General features: G+C 32.7%; 7 protein-coding genes and 1 pseudogene across 8 annotated transcripts, besides 1 other annotated feature; 4 read left to right on the top strand and 4 right to left on the bottom strand.

Annotated features, from left to right (window-relative positions):
• Nucleotides 1-2790: part of a mobile genetic element that runs on past the window's edge.
• TVAGG3_0607010 lies at nucleotides 340-1936 on the bottom strand (annotated as a pseudogene). Its single transcript has one exon. A coding segment is annotated over exon 1 (1597 nt).
• A 1907-nt stretch (nucleotides 2791-4697) lies between the features above and the next one.
• On the top strand, nucleotides 4698-6556 carry TVAGG3_0606990 (choline transmembrane transporter protein; the record flags this gene model as incomplete). Its single annotated transcript, XM_001582638.2, has 1 exon — nucleotides 4730-6523. The coding sequence occupies one exon, from the start codon at nucleotides 4730-4732 to the stop codon at nucleotides 6521-6523; it is 1794 nt and encodes a 597-aa protein (XP_001582688.1).
• A 2188-nt stretch (nucleotides 6557-8744) lies between these two features.
• On the bottom strand, nucleotides 8745-10214 carry TVAGG3_0606980 (spectrin binding; the record flags this gene model as incomplete). Its single annotated transcript, XM_001582639.1, has 1 exon — nucleotides 8745-10214. One exon carries the CDS (start codon nucleotides 10212-10214, stop codon nucleotides 8745-8747), a length of 1470 nt encoding a protein of 489 aa, XP_001582689.1.
• A 102-nt stretch (nucleotides 10215-10316) lies between these two features.
• Nucleotides 10317-11842, bottom strand: TVAGG3_0606970 (uncharacterized protein; the record flags this gene model as incomplete). Its single annotated transcript, XM_001582640.1, has 1 exon — nucleotides 10745-11827. The coding sequence occupies one exon, from the start codon at nucleotides 11825-11827 to the stop codon at nucleotides 10745-10747; it is 1083 nt and encodes a 360-aa protein (XP_001582690.1).
• A 925-nt stretch (nucleotides 11843-12767) lies between these two features.
• On the top strand, nucleotides 12768-13486 carry TVAGG3_0606960 (uncharacterized protein; the record flags this gene model as incomplete). Its single annotated transcript, XM_001582641.1, has 1 exon — nucleotides 12768-13427. The coding sequence occupies one exon, from the start codon at nucleotides 12768-12770 to the stop codon at nucleotides 13425-13427; it is 660 nt and encodes a 219-aa protein (XP_001582691.1).
• Nucleotides 13487-13676: 190 nt separating this feature from the next.
• TVAGG3_0606950 (guanine nucleotide exchange c9orf72 family) lies at nucleotides 13677-14940 on the top strand (the record flags this gene model as incomplete). Its single annotated transcript, XM_001582642.1, has 1 exon — nucleotides 13683-14909. The coding sequence occupies one exon, from the start codon at nucleotides 13683-13685 to the stop codon at nucleotides 14907-14909; it is 1227 nt and encodes a 408-aa protein (XP_001582692.1).
• A 231-nt stretch (nucleotides 14941-15171) lies between these two features.
• Nucleotides 15172-16423, bottom strand: TVAGG3_0606940 (phosphoprotein phosphatase protein; the record flags this gene model as incomplete). Its single annotated transcript, XM_001582643.2, has 1 exon — nucleotides 15295-16332. One exon carries the CDS (start codon nucleotides 16330-16332, stop codon nucleotides 15295-15297), a length of 1038 nt encoding a protein of 345 aa, XP_001582693.1.
• Nucleotides 16424-16504: 81 nt separating this feature from the next.
• Nucleotides 16505-17949, top strand: TVAGG3_0606930 (C2HC-type zinc finger-containing protein; the record flags this gene model as incomplete). Its single annotated transcript, XM_001582644.2, has 1 exon — nucleotides 16750-17949. The coding sequence occupies one exon, from the start codon at nucleotides 16750-16752 to the stop codon at nucleotides 17947-17949; it is 1200 nt and encodes a 399-aa protein (XP_001582694.2).
• Nucleotides 17950-18279: the final 330 nt, after the last annotated feature.

Here is an 18279-nt window from a genome sequence, read left to right as displayed (position 1 = left end):
TGCTACTTTTTCGAAATAAAAGTAAAAACAAATTTATACTAATTTACTTCAAAATACAAAAGTATTTGACAGCTAAAATTAGTTACTTTAGCAAGCCTATCAATACCCTTTTACGATTATTGCTACTTTTTCGAAATAAAAGTAAAAACAAATTTATACTAATTTACTTCAAAATACAAAAGTATTTGACAGCTAAAATTAGTTACTTTAGCAAGCCTATCAATACCCTTTTACGATTATTGCTACTTTTTCGAAATAAAATAAATTTATTATCAAAAACCTTTTTTTCTTAGTAAAAATAAAAATGTTATTTTATATCAAGTTTTTATTCATAAATTTTTATAATGTTGTATAAATTTGAAGGTGGAAATCTGTAATAATTTTATCTTGAAAAGACTTGGCATTCTCAACAATGAATTGAGGGGTATTGCATCCAAATTCTGTAATTTGCGTGAGAATACTAAGCTTGATTTCCATTGGGATACTTAATTTCGAAAAAATACTGGGTCATTCGTTTTTGAACCTTTGCTGCCTTGACAACTTTATCAAGTAGGTCATCTAAACCCAATTGAAGCGTATTTAAGTTTGCTGACGAGTTAACTATTAACGATTTAATTTTATCAGTGAGCATTATACATTTTTCTGTATCCAGTCTGATTGTAGACTTTTTTGGCTTTTTTTCAGATGGCAACGGATTTGGAATTTTGTCTCTGAGCCTTCTATCTTGAGAAATTCTGTAATAAAATGAAGGAACGATAAAATCGATTAATTTCATCACAAATCGATCAAATCTCATGAAAATTGTTCCGCCAAAGTAGTAATATTTAATTTTTTTGTTAATCGATTCTGAAATGTTATTTGTGAGAGCTAAATTTTCATCTCTTTCAGCGGCTGTCCATCTTTCTTGGTTTGATATCCATTGATTTTGTATGTATTTTGAAAATTCTGGGAATTTTTCGGCTATTTCCAGAATTTTTTTGAACGTTGGTTCAATCCATTCTTTCTTGCTATTTCTGCCATATGCAAGATAGTTCATTTTTGTATCTAATATCAATTTAACTGAACTCTCAAATGCATAATCTTTCAAATTTTTTCTGAACGCCCTCATTACATGAACTGCACACCAATGAAGGATAACTTCTGGAAAAGAGTTGATAATCGCATTTTCGATTTCTTGTGCACAATCTGACATAAAATATTTTGGTTTTACTTTTGCCCAGTTAAAAAATGCCTTGAGACAGAATGCAATATTTTCTGAAGTGTTTGGATAAACGACAAATTGAAAAATTGGGAATGCATGTGTATTTGGAAATTTGGCTGATATCATGTAAAACAACATTTTAAATTCAAGTAATGAATGGGTTGCATCAATAAAATGCTCTTTCACAATTTTGATTATGTCCAGAAATTTGAAAGAAGCATAATAAAAGATTAATTTCTTTGGTTTGTTGTAATTATCGACATCGAAATAAATTAAATTTTTTGGTGACTCTTGTTCTTTGATACCCTTAAATAATTGAGTTGACTTGAATTGATTATCATCGTACTTTTGAATACCTTTGATCTTTTTATTTCCTTTTTCCTGAATTGTTTTCATTTGATCTGAAGATGCATTCAAAAAAGATGGCCTGTTAAGTGGATCATCCAGATCAAGTTTTTTGTCGCATTCAATTTGAGCCATTTTCGGATCACTCCCCTGTTTTATAAAATTAATAAGTACCCGACGATAGCATTGTGATAATGTGTGGTATTTCTTTGTCTCATCTTTGATTTGATTGTGATTATGTGTTCCATTATATTCTGTTAGGATATATTCTTCATCATCCTTTAGAAATGAGATACATGCTTCACATTTATCTGCACTGCACCTGAATTTTAATTTTGTTCCCCCTAAATTTGGATTTTTTTTAATTGATATGGACAACCTGCATGGCATTCGTTATCAATGACAGCTTTCATAGCATCTATATAAGATAGCCTTTCTTTAAGTTTGCATGGTGCATCGATATGCATCAAAAAAATGAAATGAAATTTCAATATCAAAAAAAGCACAAAATTTGAAAAAATTCACAAATCTCGGTTTCTGAAAGAAAATGGCCTCTTAAACTTTGTGCATATATTCATCTATAAGACACATTGTATCCATATATTATTTAGCCAACACAACTTATCTGGTATCGAGAAAATTCAAAAAAAGCACAAAATTTGAAAATTGCTCGGTTCTACATTCAAAATAAATTTCATTAATTTTTACGTACATATTAAGGTACTTATCTTCTACATATATAATCTTCATTAGATATATACATGATAAATAAAATTCATAAAACATTAAAAATCAAAAAATTAGATGAACCTTGGCAATTAAACTTTATTAAATAATAGTTGTTTATAAATTATATTATATTATCATTTAATATTATTTTGATAATGAAGATTTTATTTTGCAATAATATAAACGAAATTTTTTACCTTATAAACTTTTGATGGAAATATGCAAATTTAAAATAATAAAGAAAGCCGCGAGCGAAGCGATCGGCTTAGTTCGAAGATTTTGATTCAAATCTTTGCTGATCTGTAATTCGCGGAAGCCGCGAGCGAATCGAGCGGCTTAGGTCTAAGATTTTGATTCAAATCTTTGCTTATATTCCTTAAATTCTTTATGAAACTCGCAACAGTTCCATAAAAAATTTAAATTCTAAACTGTCGAAATTACCGATCGGTAATCACACCCTTCACAAGTGTCACTTTTTACAGGCGTGTCACTTTTAGCTAAAATTACCCCTACTCATGTGACGCTGATTTTTTCAATTGAATCAAGGAAAAATTTTGATCGGTTCATAAAATATTGATTTCTTCCGAAAACTAATACTTGAATTCACATGCTAATGCTGCACTGATCTCAATTATATGTAGAATTTGCACGAAATATGGATAATTTCATATCGAGATTTCAGATTGTGATTTTTCAACTGATGTAAGTACCACAGGTCTTCTTACGTTGTATGTTGTTCTATTGTTTTTCAAAATGATTAGCAAATTTCATAATTACAAATATCAGAAATTAGAAATGTACGCGTTATTGAAGAACCCGATTGCCCTAAAACTGAAACTAAGAAGCATCTTCCCATATCTCATGAGGATTTTTCCTATCTTGGTTTTGTGGAATCTGAAATATCTCACCAATATCCTTTCCATAAGTTCTCAAAATTCAAAAAGAAAAACTTCAATCTTCACGATAAAAACAGGAAAACATAAGTTGAAAATTTGGAATGAGCTGTTATCATTTTTACCTATAAGACAATAATTTTCAATCAAAACTACTCTTCAAAAACAGATAATAATTTTAATATTTTTTATTAAAAGTTAAATCTGCTAAACTTTTTCTACTAATTTTTGTTATTTGCCAGAGGGCATCAATAGTTGAAGCTTTGTTTCTCCGTAATCAAATTACTGAATGGAAAATATTCCAATAGTAACGTAATGAACTACGGACGTAATGTTTTATAATGTATCTATATATATGAGTATAAATGTTTTAATATTGTGATAATTAAGTTCTAAAATTATCTTGAATAAAAAATATAACACAAAAGAATATAACAAGATTCTAAATATATATTGTCTATCACCTAGAGGCCAAAAATGTCTGGTTGTACAAATAAAATATTGTATCAATTTCAGAATGTCAAGATATCATTATTTTTGGATCGACAAATAGTAAAATGTATCATTGGGCAGATGTCCAATGTGATTCTAACTGCATTTTAATCCAAACGACTTTTTTTTATGATTTTTAGTAGTTCAAAAAGAAAGTCAAATAGGGTATCAACAAAAGCAAGAAAGAACATTTAAGTGGGTGGTTCTTGAATTTTTACAGTATTAGAGCAACAAAAGGAAAGGATAGTACAACTTCTCTGAATTCTTAAATATTTGAACCCAATATAAGAGTTAGTTGGGGTTTAAAAATTTAACAAAATAGAAGTAAAATGCTGTTAGATTTTAGTTTTCTTGTTACTGGCCGATAAATCTCCAAAATTTTCACCAAAATTTAAATTTGCTAAATTGTTTTATATTAATAGACAAAATGCATCGCATACGTGAATGTTGTCAAGTGGAAGTCAAAATAAGCTCTGAAATAAATTGTCGAAAGGAAATTAGATGACAATAAAAAAGTGAAAAAACCTTTTCTATTGCAATTGCTTTATTATCATTGCACAACATGTTCTTGCTCATTTATTAGCATTAATACGATTATTTTTATTTCATCACCTGAAATTATGTAATCTTAATTAATAATAGAAATTTGGTAGCTTCCTATTTAATTCAATTGCTAACCGATTGAATAGTTCCTATTTTTATGAAACGGTTATTTTTCTCAAATATCTGCACCTGAAAAACATAATCGAATTAATTAGAAAAACTATTGATTGATCAGATTATTGTTTGGGAACAAATATTTCAAGACGCATTTTGAAACATTTGAAATTGCTTTTTGAGGAAAAACAAATAATGATTATTTAAAATTATGCAGCAATTCATTCCTGATTTTTTTATATTGGTCTTGAATAAAAAAAATTTCCGGAGGTTTTTCTTATAAATTAATTTATCTTTAAAATCGAATTCAGAGATATAACACAATATTGGAAATTTTTGTATAAAATACACTTCTCAATTGCGCCGTTACAATTGAATAGTTTATACCGTTTTTAAATTTATACTCCTAAAAATGTCGAATCCTTATGGTAATGACGGAGGATATCCACCTCAAGATGGAGGCTATCCGCCACAACAGGGTTATCCACCACAGCAGGGTTATCCAACACAACAGGGCTATCCACCACAGCCAGGCTATCCACCACAAGAAGGATATCCACAGTATCAGCAACAACAGCCGTATCAAGGCGCTCCACAACAAGGCTATCCACAGTACCAGCAGCCACCACCACAAAACTACCAGCAGGCTCCACCACAGTACCAACAGGCTCCTCCACCAGGTTACCAAACACCTCCACCAGCAAACGAGGCCAATGTCAACTACAAGTACGATGATATTGAATACCACAACATGCAGGTTAACCAGTGGTACTCAATTCCAAACGATGCTACAGAGCATTACGAGTATTGGAATGGTGCTCAAGCATTCGAGCCACAAAAGTTCTCCGGAAACACAAAGAAGGAGACAAAGTGGAACGACAAGGGCTGGGCTATTGCTTTCTACATCCAGCTCGCTGTTTCACTCATCTTAACAATATTTTTGTTGATTAAGGCCACGTCCAAGGGCAAGAGCTCCAACGCCAGAGGCTTATTAGCTGAAAGCTCCACTGCTACAGCCAACCAGATTGTCATGTACAGTGTTGGAACTGGTATTGGTATTGGAGTTGTTATTAATATTCTCCATTTCGTTTATGCTATCTTTGGTGCCAAAATCTACATCCACCTTGGCTTATGGCTTCCATTCATTATCTGTCTTATCATTTGCGTCCTCATTGCTTACTTCATCAAATTGTGGGCTATTTTGGTTGTTCCAGCTTTTGTTGGTCTTATCACAGTTATCTGCTACTGCTGCCTCAGGAAGTATATCCCATTCTCCGCTGCAGTTTTCAGAAAGACAATGAAGCTCATTCTTAAATACCCATCCCTCATCTTCTTCACCTTCTTGCAGATGGTTGTTTCTATCATTCTCAACATCATCTTCTCCATCATGATCTACTGCACATCCTACCTCGGCTACACAGCCTTCCTTTACATTTGGGCCGTCTTCTCCTTCTTCTGGACCAACTTGACATACTACTACGTCACATACATGACAGGTGCTGGACTTGCCGCCTCATACTACTTCCTTAACGATACAGAATACTTCCCTAAGAACCCAGTTCTCCAGTCATACAAGCGTGCCATGACAACATCATTCGGCTCTGCCTCCGTCGCTGGATTCCTTCTCGCTGTCATCAAGACACTCAGATGGCTCGTTGATTCCATCTCTACCAATAACATCATCCTCTTTTTCATCATTCTCATCATCCAATGCATCCTTTGCATCCTCGAGTGGATCTTCAGCTTCCTCAACCACTACGGTCTCATCTACTGCGCTACATTCGGTGTCAAATACTCCGAAGGCTGCCGCAGATGGCTCGAACTCTCATCCAAGAGGTTCGCCAACGTTATCTGCTCTGGCTGCATCATCAACATCTCTGTCACATACAACTGGTTCGTTTTCTCTATTTCATCTGGTATTCTCGGTGCTCTCATCGGATACTACGTCATTGGCTCCAAGTATAACAGCGATGACCAATACTCATTCATGGTCTTCTGCGCTATCTTCACTTGCCTCTTCGCTTGCTTCATCTTCAACGTTCTCGGTGCTCCAATCGAAGTTATCTCCGACACATTGTTAGTTTGCTTCGCTGAACACCCAGAGAGAATGAAGACAACAGCTAACGATCTCTACCAGGAACTTGTTGATCTCTATGGAAGTGAACTCGCTCACAAGATCGAGAAGCAAAATAAAAAGAAGAAGTAAAAATGTAATTAAAAAGTTATCTTATTAAAAAACTAAAGTAGATATTTAAAAACGGTTTCGCCAAATGGCGAATTACTTAAAATTCGCTAACTCAGCCTGATTTTTTCGAATTCGGCGATCTCAAAAAGTGACATAATTTATACTATATCACTTTTGCATATGTCAAATAGTCACTTTTTTGCATATGTCAAATAGTTACAGTATGCTTATAACTTTATTTCGTATAGTCATGATGCTCATGATAACCATTTTGAATTCAAGTGAATAATTGACGGATTATTGGCGTCAATCATGAAGATTGCCACGCAATAAAAATGTTAGACCCTTTATTAATAAAAAACGAAAATTCCACAAAATAAAAATATCAAACCCTTTAATGTAGTTTCAAAATTGAAAAATGGCGAATTCGCCAAAAAAATTAGAAGTGGCGCAATTCGCCATTTTGCGAACTTTTTTTTTAAATCCCAACATAAAATATATATTTTCCAAATCTAGAAGGTAGTCCGTATTTCCGCGTTCTGATGGCAGAAAAATGCATATTATCTAGTTTTATTTTCTTAGTTTTGAATCTCCCAAATTTCTCATACAAATAGCTCCTCACCTTGCAACAATATTCAAAATATGGATCATTCTAGAGTGGAAAAAAGTAAAAAAAGACGATCAAAATTCTCTCAATTTTCGGGTTATTTTAGAGTGGGAAAAAAGTTAAAAAAAGACGATCAAAATTCTCTCAATTTTCCACTTTTTTCCAAAATAATTTTTTTTAATATTAAAAATTATATCAACAAATATCAATATAAAAGTGCTCTAATATTACCACTCTTAATGATAAAAGTTAGTTTATTGGCTTTAAAAAGGCAGGCTTTTCATTCTGGGGCTCATACAAACAGTTCTTTACCTTGCAACAATATTGAAGGAGTGCAGCGGTTTTCAATTTCTGCACTATTTTGGAATTCTTGATGAAAGTATAAAAGTATGGAAAAGTAATAAAAATCATTTTTACGATTAGACTCTGTATGAAAAGCTAAATAATTTTTACTTCTAATAAAATTCATCTAAGAAATGAAAGTGAAGTATTTTATGTAGGAACATTATTCTTTGCACCATGTGAAATAAGAACTTCGGCTGTTTCTGTACTATTAGTAGATGTTGCAAAATGAAGAGCGGTTTGTTCATCATTATCTTTTTCATTGATATTTGCACCATGTGAAATAAGAACTTCAGCCGTTTCTGTACTATTATTTTCTGCTGCATAATGAAGAGCGGTTTTTCCTTCATTATTTTTTTCATTGATATCTATACCATGTGAAATAAGAAGTTCGGCTGTTTCTGTACTATTATTATATGCTGCAATATGAAGAGCGGTTTGTCCATCATTATCTTTTTCATTGATATTTGCACCATGTGAAATAAGAAGTTCGATGATTTCTTAATTATCTATATCTGTAGCAATATGAAGAGCGGTTTGTCCATCATTATCTTTTTCATTGATATCTATACCATGTGAAATAAGAAGTTCGGCTGTTTCTGTACTATTATTATATGCTGCTTCATGAAGAACAGGTTTTCCATTATCACCTTTTTCATTGATATTTGCACCATGTGAAATAAGAACTTCGGCCGTTTCTGTACTATTATTTTCTGCTGCATAATGAAGAGCGGTTTTTCCTTCATTATCTTTTTCATTGATATCTATACCATGTGAAATAAGAAGTTCGGCTGTTTCTGTACTATTATTATCTGCAGCGATATGAAGAGCAGTTTGTCCTTCATTATTTTTTTCATTGATATCTATACCATGTGAAATAAGAACTTCGGCTGTTTCTGTACTATTAGTATATGCAGCAATATGAAGAGCGGTATTTCCTTGATTTTCTTTTTCATTGATATTTGCACCATGTGAAATAAGAACTTCGGCCGTTTCTGTACTATTAGTAGATGTTGCAAAATGAAGAGCGGTTTGTTCATCATTATCTTTTTCATTGATATTTGCACCATGTGAAATAAGAACTTCAGCCGTTTCTGTACTATTATTTTCTGCTGCATAATGAAGAGCGGTTTTTCCTTCATTATTTTTTTCATTGATATCTATACCATGTGAAATAAGAAGTTCGGCTGTTTCTGTACTATTATTATATGCTGCAATATGAAGAGCGGTTTGTCCATCATTATCTTTTTCATTGATATTTGCACCATGTGAAATAAGAAGTTCGATGATTTCTTAATTATCTATATCTGTAGCAATATGAAGAGCGGTTTGTCCATCATTATCTTTTTCATTGATATCTATACCATGTGAAATAAGAAGTTCGGCTGTTTCTGTACTATTATTATATGCTGCTTCATGAAGAACAGGTTTTCCATTATCACCTTTTTCATTGATATTTGCACCATGTGAAATAAGAACTTCGGCTATTTCTTTTCTACACTGATATGCTGCAGTATGAATAACGGTTGTCCCACATATATTTTTTTCGTTGATATTTGCGCCAAGTGAAAGAAGAAGTTCAATTGTTTCGGTACAATTATTTTTTATAGCAAGATGAAGAGGGGTTCTTCCATCAGGAGTTTTTTCATCGACATTTGCACCATGTGAAATAAGAAGTTTGACTAATTCTTTATAGTTGTTTTTTGCTGAAATATGAAGAGCAGTCATTTCAATTCGATTTTTTTCATTGGTATCTGCACCCTGTGAAAGAAGAAATTTGGCTGTTTCATAACTATTATTAGAAGCTGCACCAAAAAGAGCTGTTTGTCCATCATCGTTTATTGCATGGATATCAGCACCAAGTGAAAGGAAATATTCACAAAGGGATGGAATATTAAACATCGCTGAATAAGCAAAACAATTGTTAATATCATTAGTTTTATCGAAATAGACAAATAATGATTCAAGATTTTTAAATTTTGGACAATTGTTTATCTTCACATCTAAATTGTACTCATTCATCAAGAATGTAACAAAATCAATGTTATGTGAAATAATTGCATATATCATGCACCACATATCTGGTTTTTGATATTTCAAACATTCACTCATGATATCTGGATTTCCGCCTAAAAATGAAAATTCAAGACTTACACGAGTTATTTCTGAGTTGAATTTAGTTCTTAAGAACTTGAAGCAGTCAATTGCTCCATAGTAACAACATAAGTCAAGATATGATAAATTATATGTAGGACATTGATATAATTTGTTGTAAAGTTCTTTATCTTTATCAAAACCTTCTCTTTCGGTGAATGAAATAAGTCTTTTTAAGTCATTATTCATAATTGCCCTGTAAATTGTATCTGTTGTAAGAATATCCAACTCTTCTGTGTTAATTTTTTCGAAATCACATGACTTGTCTAATTTAATTCCATATTCTTTGTAAAAAAAGAAGTTTGAAATAGGATTAATCCTATTGATCTCTTTGACATGATAGTCATCACATATGAATTTAGCAAGAGATAAATATGACTTTGTATAGCGATTATTACACGGAATGATATTTAAAATATCTTCAACAATGCGTTGGGGTAGGAATCTCTTTGAGTCGATCAATTCTGTTTGGATCTTTTTGTAAATTTTTTTGAGTTCTTCTTCCTTTTCAGTTTTAAGCTGATACAATGCATTATACAAATCGATGTAGTATTTATACTTGTTTCGCAGTTCCCCATATTTGTTTGGACGAACGTTTTGATCAGACATTAAAATATCTTTATTATTCATTAAGGGGAAAAAATTCAATGTTATGAATAGGAAAAACAATGATATCACGGATTTCGGATATTAAATTATGTATTTTTATTACTTTTATTGATCAAAAATGGTATGATGTCAATAGTAAAGTAGAAGTTATAAGATATAATCATTAATCAACATCTTCTAAATTATTATCAAAAATCTGTAGCATTTTATATCCCTAATATTACAAAGAAAAAAGATCGAAGTATTTGGAACAATTTTTGATCAAGTATACTTTAAGAACTGGAAAGCTTGAAATGAAATACAATCCCCCGAAAAAACTGTCGAAGACAGGAAAAAACTGTCGAAGGAACGATTAAAAAACATGTTGATGATTTCCTGCATTTTCAGTGTATCATATTGATTATATTTTGATTGTCTTTTTTTTACTTTTTTTCCATGATAGAGAGAAGTTTACTTGTAGATGGCTTTCCCTTGATAAATAAAAACATTAAACATGTCTATATTTTATTTATAAAAAAACAATACATATTTTAATAAGATAACCTTACGCGCTGGAGAGATGTTGCAGGGCGTGACGTTATACCCTTAATTTCCAGCTTGGTGATCTGTTTGCTCTTCTTGAAATTCGCTAATTTCACTCTTGTTCTTGGAGTTGTCACAGCCATCGGAATTTGAGTCCCCATCTCCGAAAACCTCCACGATTGAGGGAGTGGTGCTCTGTTTACTGGGTTTTCTCTGTCTTTCTTCAGTTTTGTCAATCTTTTTTCGAATAATAATTCTTCTTTTTCTTTCTTGAGTTTTAAGTTGGTTACTCCTTCTATATAATACGCTTCTAATCTATCTAACTCATATTGGTGCTTTTTTCTAAGTACCTCTAACTTAACTTTGGCATCTGAAATTAATTGGTTTTGTGCGGCTTCTGTTTCCTTTTTCTCTTGTTCCTTACGCCGGGAACGAATAATAGAAGCTTGGTTGTAGTCTTTAAAGTCAATAAATTTAGTTTCTTGGTTGTATAAATCTCGAAGTGTTGAAGAAGGGCTGGAATAACGATTTACGACGTCATCACTTGTCCAGTAGTCATTAAATTTCTCTATTTCAGCCAAATGTTTGATTTTAAGATCGTCAAGTTTGTATAAACAATCAATTTTGAAATCATGCATTTTTTTGTTCCAATTTGCAGTGCACTTGGTAGAACTATCTTCTGTACTGTTAATCTTGCGTTCAACTTCTTCTAGGTAATTGGCTTTGTTGTCTTTTATATCATATAAAGCGCAAGCTTCTGAAAACTGCTTTTTAAGCTCATTATATTTGTGAGCCCTATCGTAGTCACTCATTAGCATGCTTGTTATCTTTTGTCGTTGGAAATACTGAGCAAGCTGAGGTCGCTCGCAAACTGTAGGTAATTTTCCCTTTTGAATGAATGCATGAGTTGCCTTTTTGCATCTTGGAGTATCGTGTGCGCAGTAAAGCCATGAATTGTCATAGGCAGGGCAGATCATACAAACATCATCGCTTGCAGAGCTATTTGTTGAGGAAGGGACTGTTGAGGAAGAAGGTTGAGTATTAAACAATGGCTCGACTGGATTATTTGGTTGTATTTGCACTTCGTCCATCAAAATCTAAAGATACACAAAACGATTCTAAAGATTTCAATGATTGCTCACAATTTATTTTCTTTACAACAACCGATATTGATGGCATTATGATGATTCTTGGCATACATAAAATCTTATTAATCATTCAATTTTTGAAATTGAGAAATTTTCAGTCGAAAATTGATTTCTTCCCAATTCTGCGTAGACTTGGCAGGAAGATTTTATGTTTCTCATGATGCGATAATTCTGTGATTCTTATAATTTTATTCTAATTTTGCATAATTCACTGAAATATTCAGATTTTGAATCAGAACCCATAATCTAATGTTTTACTGTGAATTTTGGGTTAATTTATCAGCCGCTTAGTCTATATCTTCTTCATGTAATTAATAGCAACTTAAATTTTGCGTCGATATTATTATCGATTAATTATAAGAGCCAACTTCATTAGAATTTGATTCTCGGGGATTTTTATTGATGTCAGTGAGATTTTTTAAAATTCCTTCAACGATAATCGACATTTCAGAATTAATTAGAATTAAATAGCAGATATGATTAAATGAAATCGTTATTAGATCAATACCATAATGTGGCCTCCAATTTTATGAAGAAGATTTTTATTCTCGGAGGGAGATTTCAATTTCTCGAACTATAATTAGGTTGTTTCATAAAACTAATCTCTAACAAAGTTAGGCTTGATGAAATCAAATAGTTTTATATGAGAATTCAAAACAAGATTCATCCTTGATTCACTATATAGATTTAAAAATAAGCAGGATAGGCGCAGCTTCCTCATTGAAAGAGGATTTGTGTGCTATAAGTTCAATTTTCCATAGTCAGATGTCAAGATGTTAGATATATTTATTTTTATAAAAATCCGTTTTTTTAGAATTTAATTTTGTGAGTAATTTGAAGACTAATGGTGATCATAATAGTTTAGATACGATGGCTAAATTTAATGAATTTTGATTTTGAATTGAAAATAATCGCTGTATTCAAAAATTGTATTTATCTCACAATTTCTTTCAAAAATTGTTCAATAGTTTACAAAAAACAGACCCTCATCACGGAAGATTCTGATTCTGACGATATTTTCCTGGATGTTGTCAAGAAGCTGAAAGTATACAATACTGGTGCACAAAAGCCCACTGCAACATCCAAATCTTGCCCTACTAAAACAAAAAATAGAAATTATCAATGTGAACCTTATTATTCTGAGCGTGGCTTACCGCAACTCCAGCATGGCTTCCAAGTAAGTGGTACAAAGGTTCTTCCCGAGTCATTAGCATTTATACAACCCACTCATCTTGACGATTTCAAAGCTAAAGAACGCGATTATAAAACTCTTCCTGTCGATCATAGAAGTGCATCTAAATTCTCGCACTTTGATAGAAAGCCGAGACGTTACTTTTGTAACGGTACGCCTTCGATTACGAAAAAATTTATTGAAACGCAAAAGAAAGAATATGAACAGTTGGAAAAGGAGAATGATGCATATAGGAATTCGGGTATTATTCCGCAATGGGCATCTGTCGGAGTGAATACGACATGCGCTGTTTACGGAAATAAGAAGAAAGTCCAAGTTAGATCTAAGTATGCCAAAGTTATGGCACTTTAATTTTGTTTATAATTTATTATATTTTTGTAAATTATTTTTATATATTATTTATATTTTCCCTTTAAACCTCAATTATTATTTTGTTAATGAGCTCTAGATCTTGCTGTATGGATCTATTATGAAACAAAAGAATAAGAGATATGATTTTAAAATTGGATCTGAAATTCACTTAATTCTGTTGGATATTGTTTAATATGTATTTCATAGTCAATCAGGAGATCAAAATTTTAGAGATTTATCAAAAAAAATTTTTGAATGCAAGAATCAGAAGGGAGTCCACCCCTTCTTGCAGCTGCACTTGCTTCATTTGATATTAGATATGGTGTTCGAATAGTTCATGAATGGTATCCGAATCATGGTAAATTACCAATAGCTTTAATCGAATTATTGAAATTAACCCTTTCGAATGTTCATAGACAAGAAGATAATGCTTTTTCGCAGTTTTTAACATCAACTACAGATATTCCTTCACTAAATCTCTTCATTGTATCTTCCTTTTTTATAATTCCACAGAAAAAAGAAAAAATATATTATAATGTCTCACTTATTCTTAACAGAAATCAAATAGATACTACAAAATTCATCTCAAATATTGAAGATACCTGCAAAGAAATTGCAATTTTTGCAAAAACGACTTTGAACTCCAATCTTCCCATTAACAAATTGAATATTCTTATTCAGCATGCAAATGAAGTATTCGAAGTCCTTTCAAAAGCAGGAATTAAAACTTTACCGGATTTTTCAATTCATCCAACGGAAACCCCGTTCTTATCTTTAATTCTTTCGGCGCATTTCCACTCGCAAATGAATACTATCATAGAATCAAACAATCCAGACGAAGCATACAAAATTGCAGTATTTTTAGCGCATTTCACACTTTCTCAGATCCTAGAAACAGCACCACTAGAGTATCTTCCAGCTCCTATACAAGGTCTCTCCATCCAAACTATCTCCAGACAAGTAGCAACTCCAGAAGAAATTTTATTAACTTTTAAAACGCCAACGACATTGATTAGGCTTCCAGAAATGCAAGTAATCTTCTCTCCTTACCAAGATCTGCAGGAAAGATCATATGGTGACTATTTGGTTGCTCTTCCTCTCGAAAATCCAGAAAAAGAACAAAGAATTGCACACGTTAAGGCCCAATATCGAGAATTATTAAACAACGCAACACGTTATCCATGGGCATTAGCCACAATGTCGATAATGATGCAGATGCCGCCAGAAAGTTTAAATTTGATCTGCCAACTGCAACTGAACAACGTTGTAACGCTTGCTCTTAGCTTGATTGCTGTTGTTCAGGAGAAATTAGATAAAGGATCCCTTCCATTTTTGTCACAAGACGACGTCAATGATTCTATTAGAATTTTGAAGCTCACTGGAAAGGAGGATCTTAATATGGTTGCCTCTATAGCCCAGATATTTGATAGTTCTATACAAAGAAAGCTTTTCTCTTATAGAAAAGATTCTCAATTTTTCTAATGTTAATAAAATATATATACTATACAGAAATACATTCTTTTTCCCCAGACAAATATTTTTATTAATATAAAATAAAGATATTATGAGATAATTCTTCCTATGAATTAAAAATCTGAAAAATTATCTGCAATATCCATTAATTAATAAAGAAATTCATATTTATCCCTTGAGTTGGGAATATATCCCTTGAAACATGTTCTGAAATCATTAATTTCAAATAAAAAATATGAGTAATGATTTAAGTGTTGATAATATTTTATTGATAAAGATATCTTTGATGGAACATATAATGGTTGATCATTATTAGACACATTTTTGAAAAATATTGTATAAAATTTAGAAAATATTGATATTTAATAAACACAAATTTAAAATATTAACAAGATTAGCGGAAACCACCGTTGTGCATAGGAGAATCCGGTATACCAATAGTAGTTTTTTCACTTTTCTGGAGACCCATCATTCTTGCATCGAGTTCCATGATTCTTGGTGTTGTTTCTGACTCTACATCATCACCAAGACAGAAGAATTGGAGTTCTCCTGTGTCTTCGATAACGATTACACCACATTTGTTTCTCAAGCCTGGTTTATAGTTACTGGATGAGAAAACTGTGATGCCTAGGTTACCTGCAAATGAGTGAACACCTTTGGATGTAAATTGATGAGCTCTGATCAGCATCTTTAGAGAATTCTTGGCCAAGAAATAAGCAACAGCGCGCGGACCAAATGTAACGCCATGGCCTCTGACACCTGGACCGATTGGTTCGCTGATCTCGCCTGGATCTGACCAAACTAAGTCAGATGTAATTGGACTCTGCTCAAACGTTAATATTGGGCGCTGAATGAGATCAATATGATCAACCTTTTCTAGATTGCGTGCTAAACCTCCGTGTACGCAGAAAATTACTCCGCCAATTAAAGCAGAAATGGGCATCCAACTAAAAACTTCGTTAAATAGCATAAATATTTGATTTGCTTGAGATCTTCCAAATATTTGATTAAGTTCTGATGAAAATCCGTACATGTTGCAGATTAAAGAGAATTCGTGATTTCCTCTAAGTAAAAATAATCTATCTGGATAACAAATCTGTAATGAAAGAAGAAGTGTAATGCAATGGAATGAGTAAGCACCTCTGTCAACGTAGTCACCTAAAAATAGAAACTTTGTACGAGGCGGTTGCCCAAAGATCCTAAATATTCTATGAATATCTGCAAAATTTCCGTGAATATCGCCAACGACTACTAAATTTGGATCGATCCTTAATAGCATTGGTAATTTTTTATTTGATTCGACAGCTTCTTGGCATAATTCATCAACAGTTGAGAATGTAAATGCAGGAAGGAGTTTAGGATCAAATACACGAGTATTGAGCGCGCGCTGATATTTATTTATGATATTTTCCGCAACAGAAGTTTCACTCATCTTTGATAACTTTTTTTTTCCGTTGATTTTTTTTACAAAGTTATCTCCATGTTTACAAGTTGGTCACCTGAATAGAAAAGCTATTTATATTTCTGGAGTACTAAAGGAGAATATTGTCTTCCAAATCAAATAATATTCTTGAAATCAATAAAATTTTGAGATTGAAAAATTCAAGGCTTAGCTTCACCATAATTACCTCTGCTCTCAGTGGAAATAGGTATATTATACGTATGATCTTCTTACGTATGTTCAAAGTCAAATTATATTCGATAACCTATAAACAACTCTCAATTTATTTGATATTACTTACTTCAAATATCATGATTTTGGATACAGTGTATATATCTATTAGTTATACAATCAGATATATTCAATATCATTGAAAGGGAATATTGAACGTTTAAAAATTCGAAATAAATGAAGTCTGCTTACGAAAAATGGACACCCTCTGTTGTGTCGTCGCAACTTCAGGAAATAGGTCTTGGTAATTATGCTCAGGAATTTGTTAAGCAAGATATTTATGGCGAAGTTCTTCCGATGCTTCAAGATAAACACTTAAAAGCTTTAGGTATGAATTTAATTGGTCATAGAATTCAATTTTTGAGATTTGTTAAGTCATTGACAGGAAATACACCAGAAACAAAGGCTGAACCAAAGCGCTCATCATTCAGAGAAAATACAACATCAAATTCAGTAACTACCCAGAAGAGAGCAACACCAACTCAGCAACACGATGAATATGATGATATTTCTCCTCGTTTTAGAAGTGGAAGCAATGATAGATTTGATAATTCACCTTACGGCATTCAAAATTCGAGACAGCAAAATACAAGGAATCAGCAGCCAAAGAAACCTGCTTACTCTGCATATGAACCTGTAGAAGAAGAAGAGGAGGAAGAAGATACAGGATATCATTACAAACCATATGCCAGAGATACAAAGAAGACGACACCATTCCAGAGTACTACAAAGAAGACATATGACTATAATAAATCAGATTCAGATGATGATAATTACGGAAACTTCAATAAGAGGCCAACGCAAGCCCGTCCTCAACCGAAACAAACTTATGATCAAGACTTTGACGAAATGGATGAGGATGCTGTATTCAATCGCAAGCCAAAGCAAAATCCAAATCAAATCACATCTTCTTACGTAAATCAAAGATCCAATGAAAGATTCAATCAAGGATTTGGCAACTCCCATCATAACAACTTCGATGATGACGAAGAAGAGGAAGAAAAAGATAATTATCGCAATGATTATCAACAACGTTATGGCCAAGCGCAGCAAAAGCAAACCAGACAGCCATATAAGCCACAGCCAAAGCAAAATCAATTTGCAAACAGCTCTGATGACGAACAAGAAGATAATTATTACAACAATCGTCCTCCATCCAGAAGCACATCCAGAAGCCAACCAGCTCCAGTGCCCCAAGAAAATCCACCATCTCCATATGCCGATGACAATGTTGAACTTGTCGAATGCTCCATTTGTGGCAGAAGATTTGCTGCTGACAGAATTCAAAAGCACGAAGAAATTTGCAGGAAATCAGCAACAAAGAGAGAGATAGGCAGATACAAACCGGGTAGATTATATCTTTACAAATGCTGGTAGGACTATTTCAAGATGAAGAAATTTCATCCGCGAGCATAAGGTTTGACTATCCAATTTCGTTGGCTTCAAAAGTCCTTCAGATGCAAAAGCAAATAGGAGCAAGCTCAGGAGGCTTAATTCTTTCCGTGCTAATCCCTCTTTTCGTATTTTTCTCTGGCGTTTCTCATAGCTTCAACAAGTTTTTCATGTTCTTTCTTGTATTTAGGAACTTCATTCTTTGGCTTTGGTTTTTCATCTTTTGCGGCTTTGATTTGTCCGATATATTCTTCAGCACCTGTATCAGCTAAGCGCTTTGAAGTGATATCAAAGACTTTCTTCTTCTTTGTTGCT

The sequence above is a fragment of the Trichomonas vaginalis genome, chromosome II (genome assembly GCF_026262505.1).
Source record: "Trichomonas vaginalis G3 chromosome II, whole genome shotgun sequence".
In the NCBI taxonomy this organism is placed as follows: Eukaryota; Parabasalia; order Trichomonadida; family Trichomonadidae; genus Trichomonas; species Trichomonas vaginalis.
Note: the sequence above shows the minus strand (reverse complement) of the source record. Positions and strands in the feature narration are given on the sequence as shown.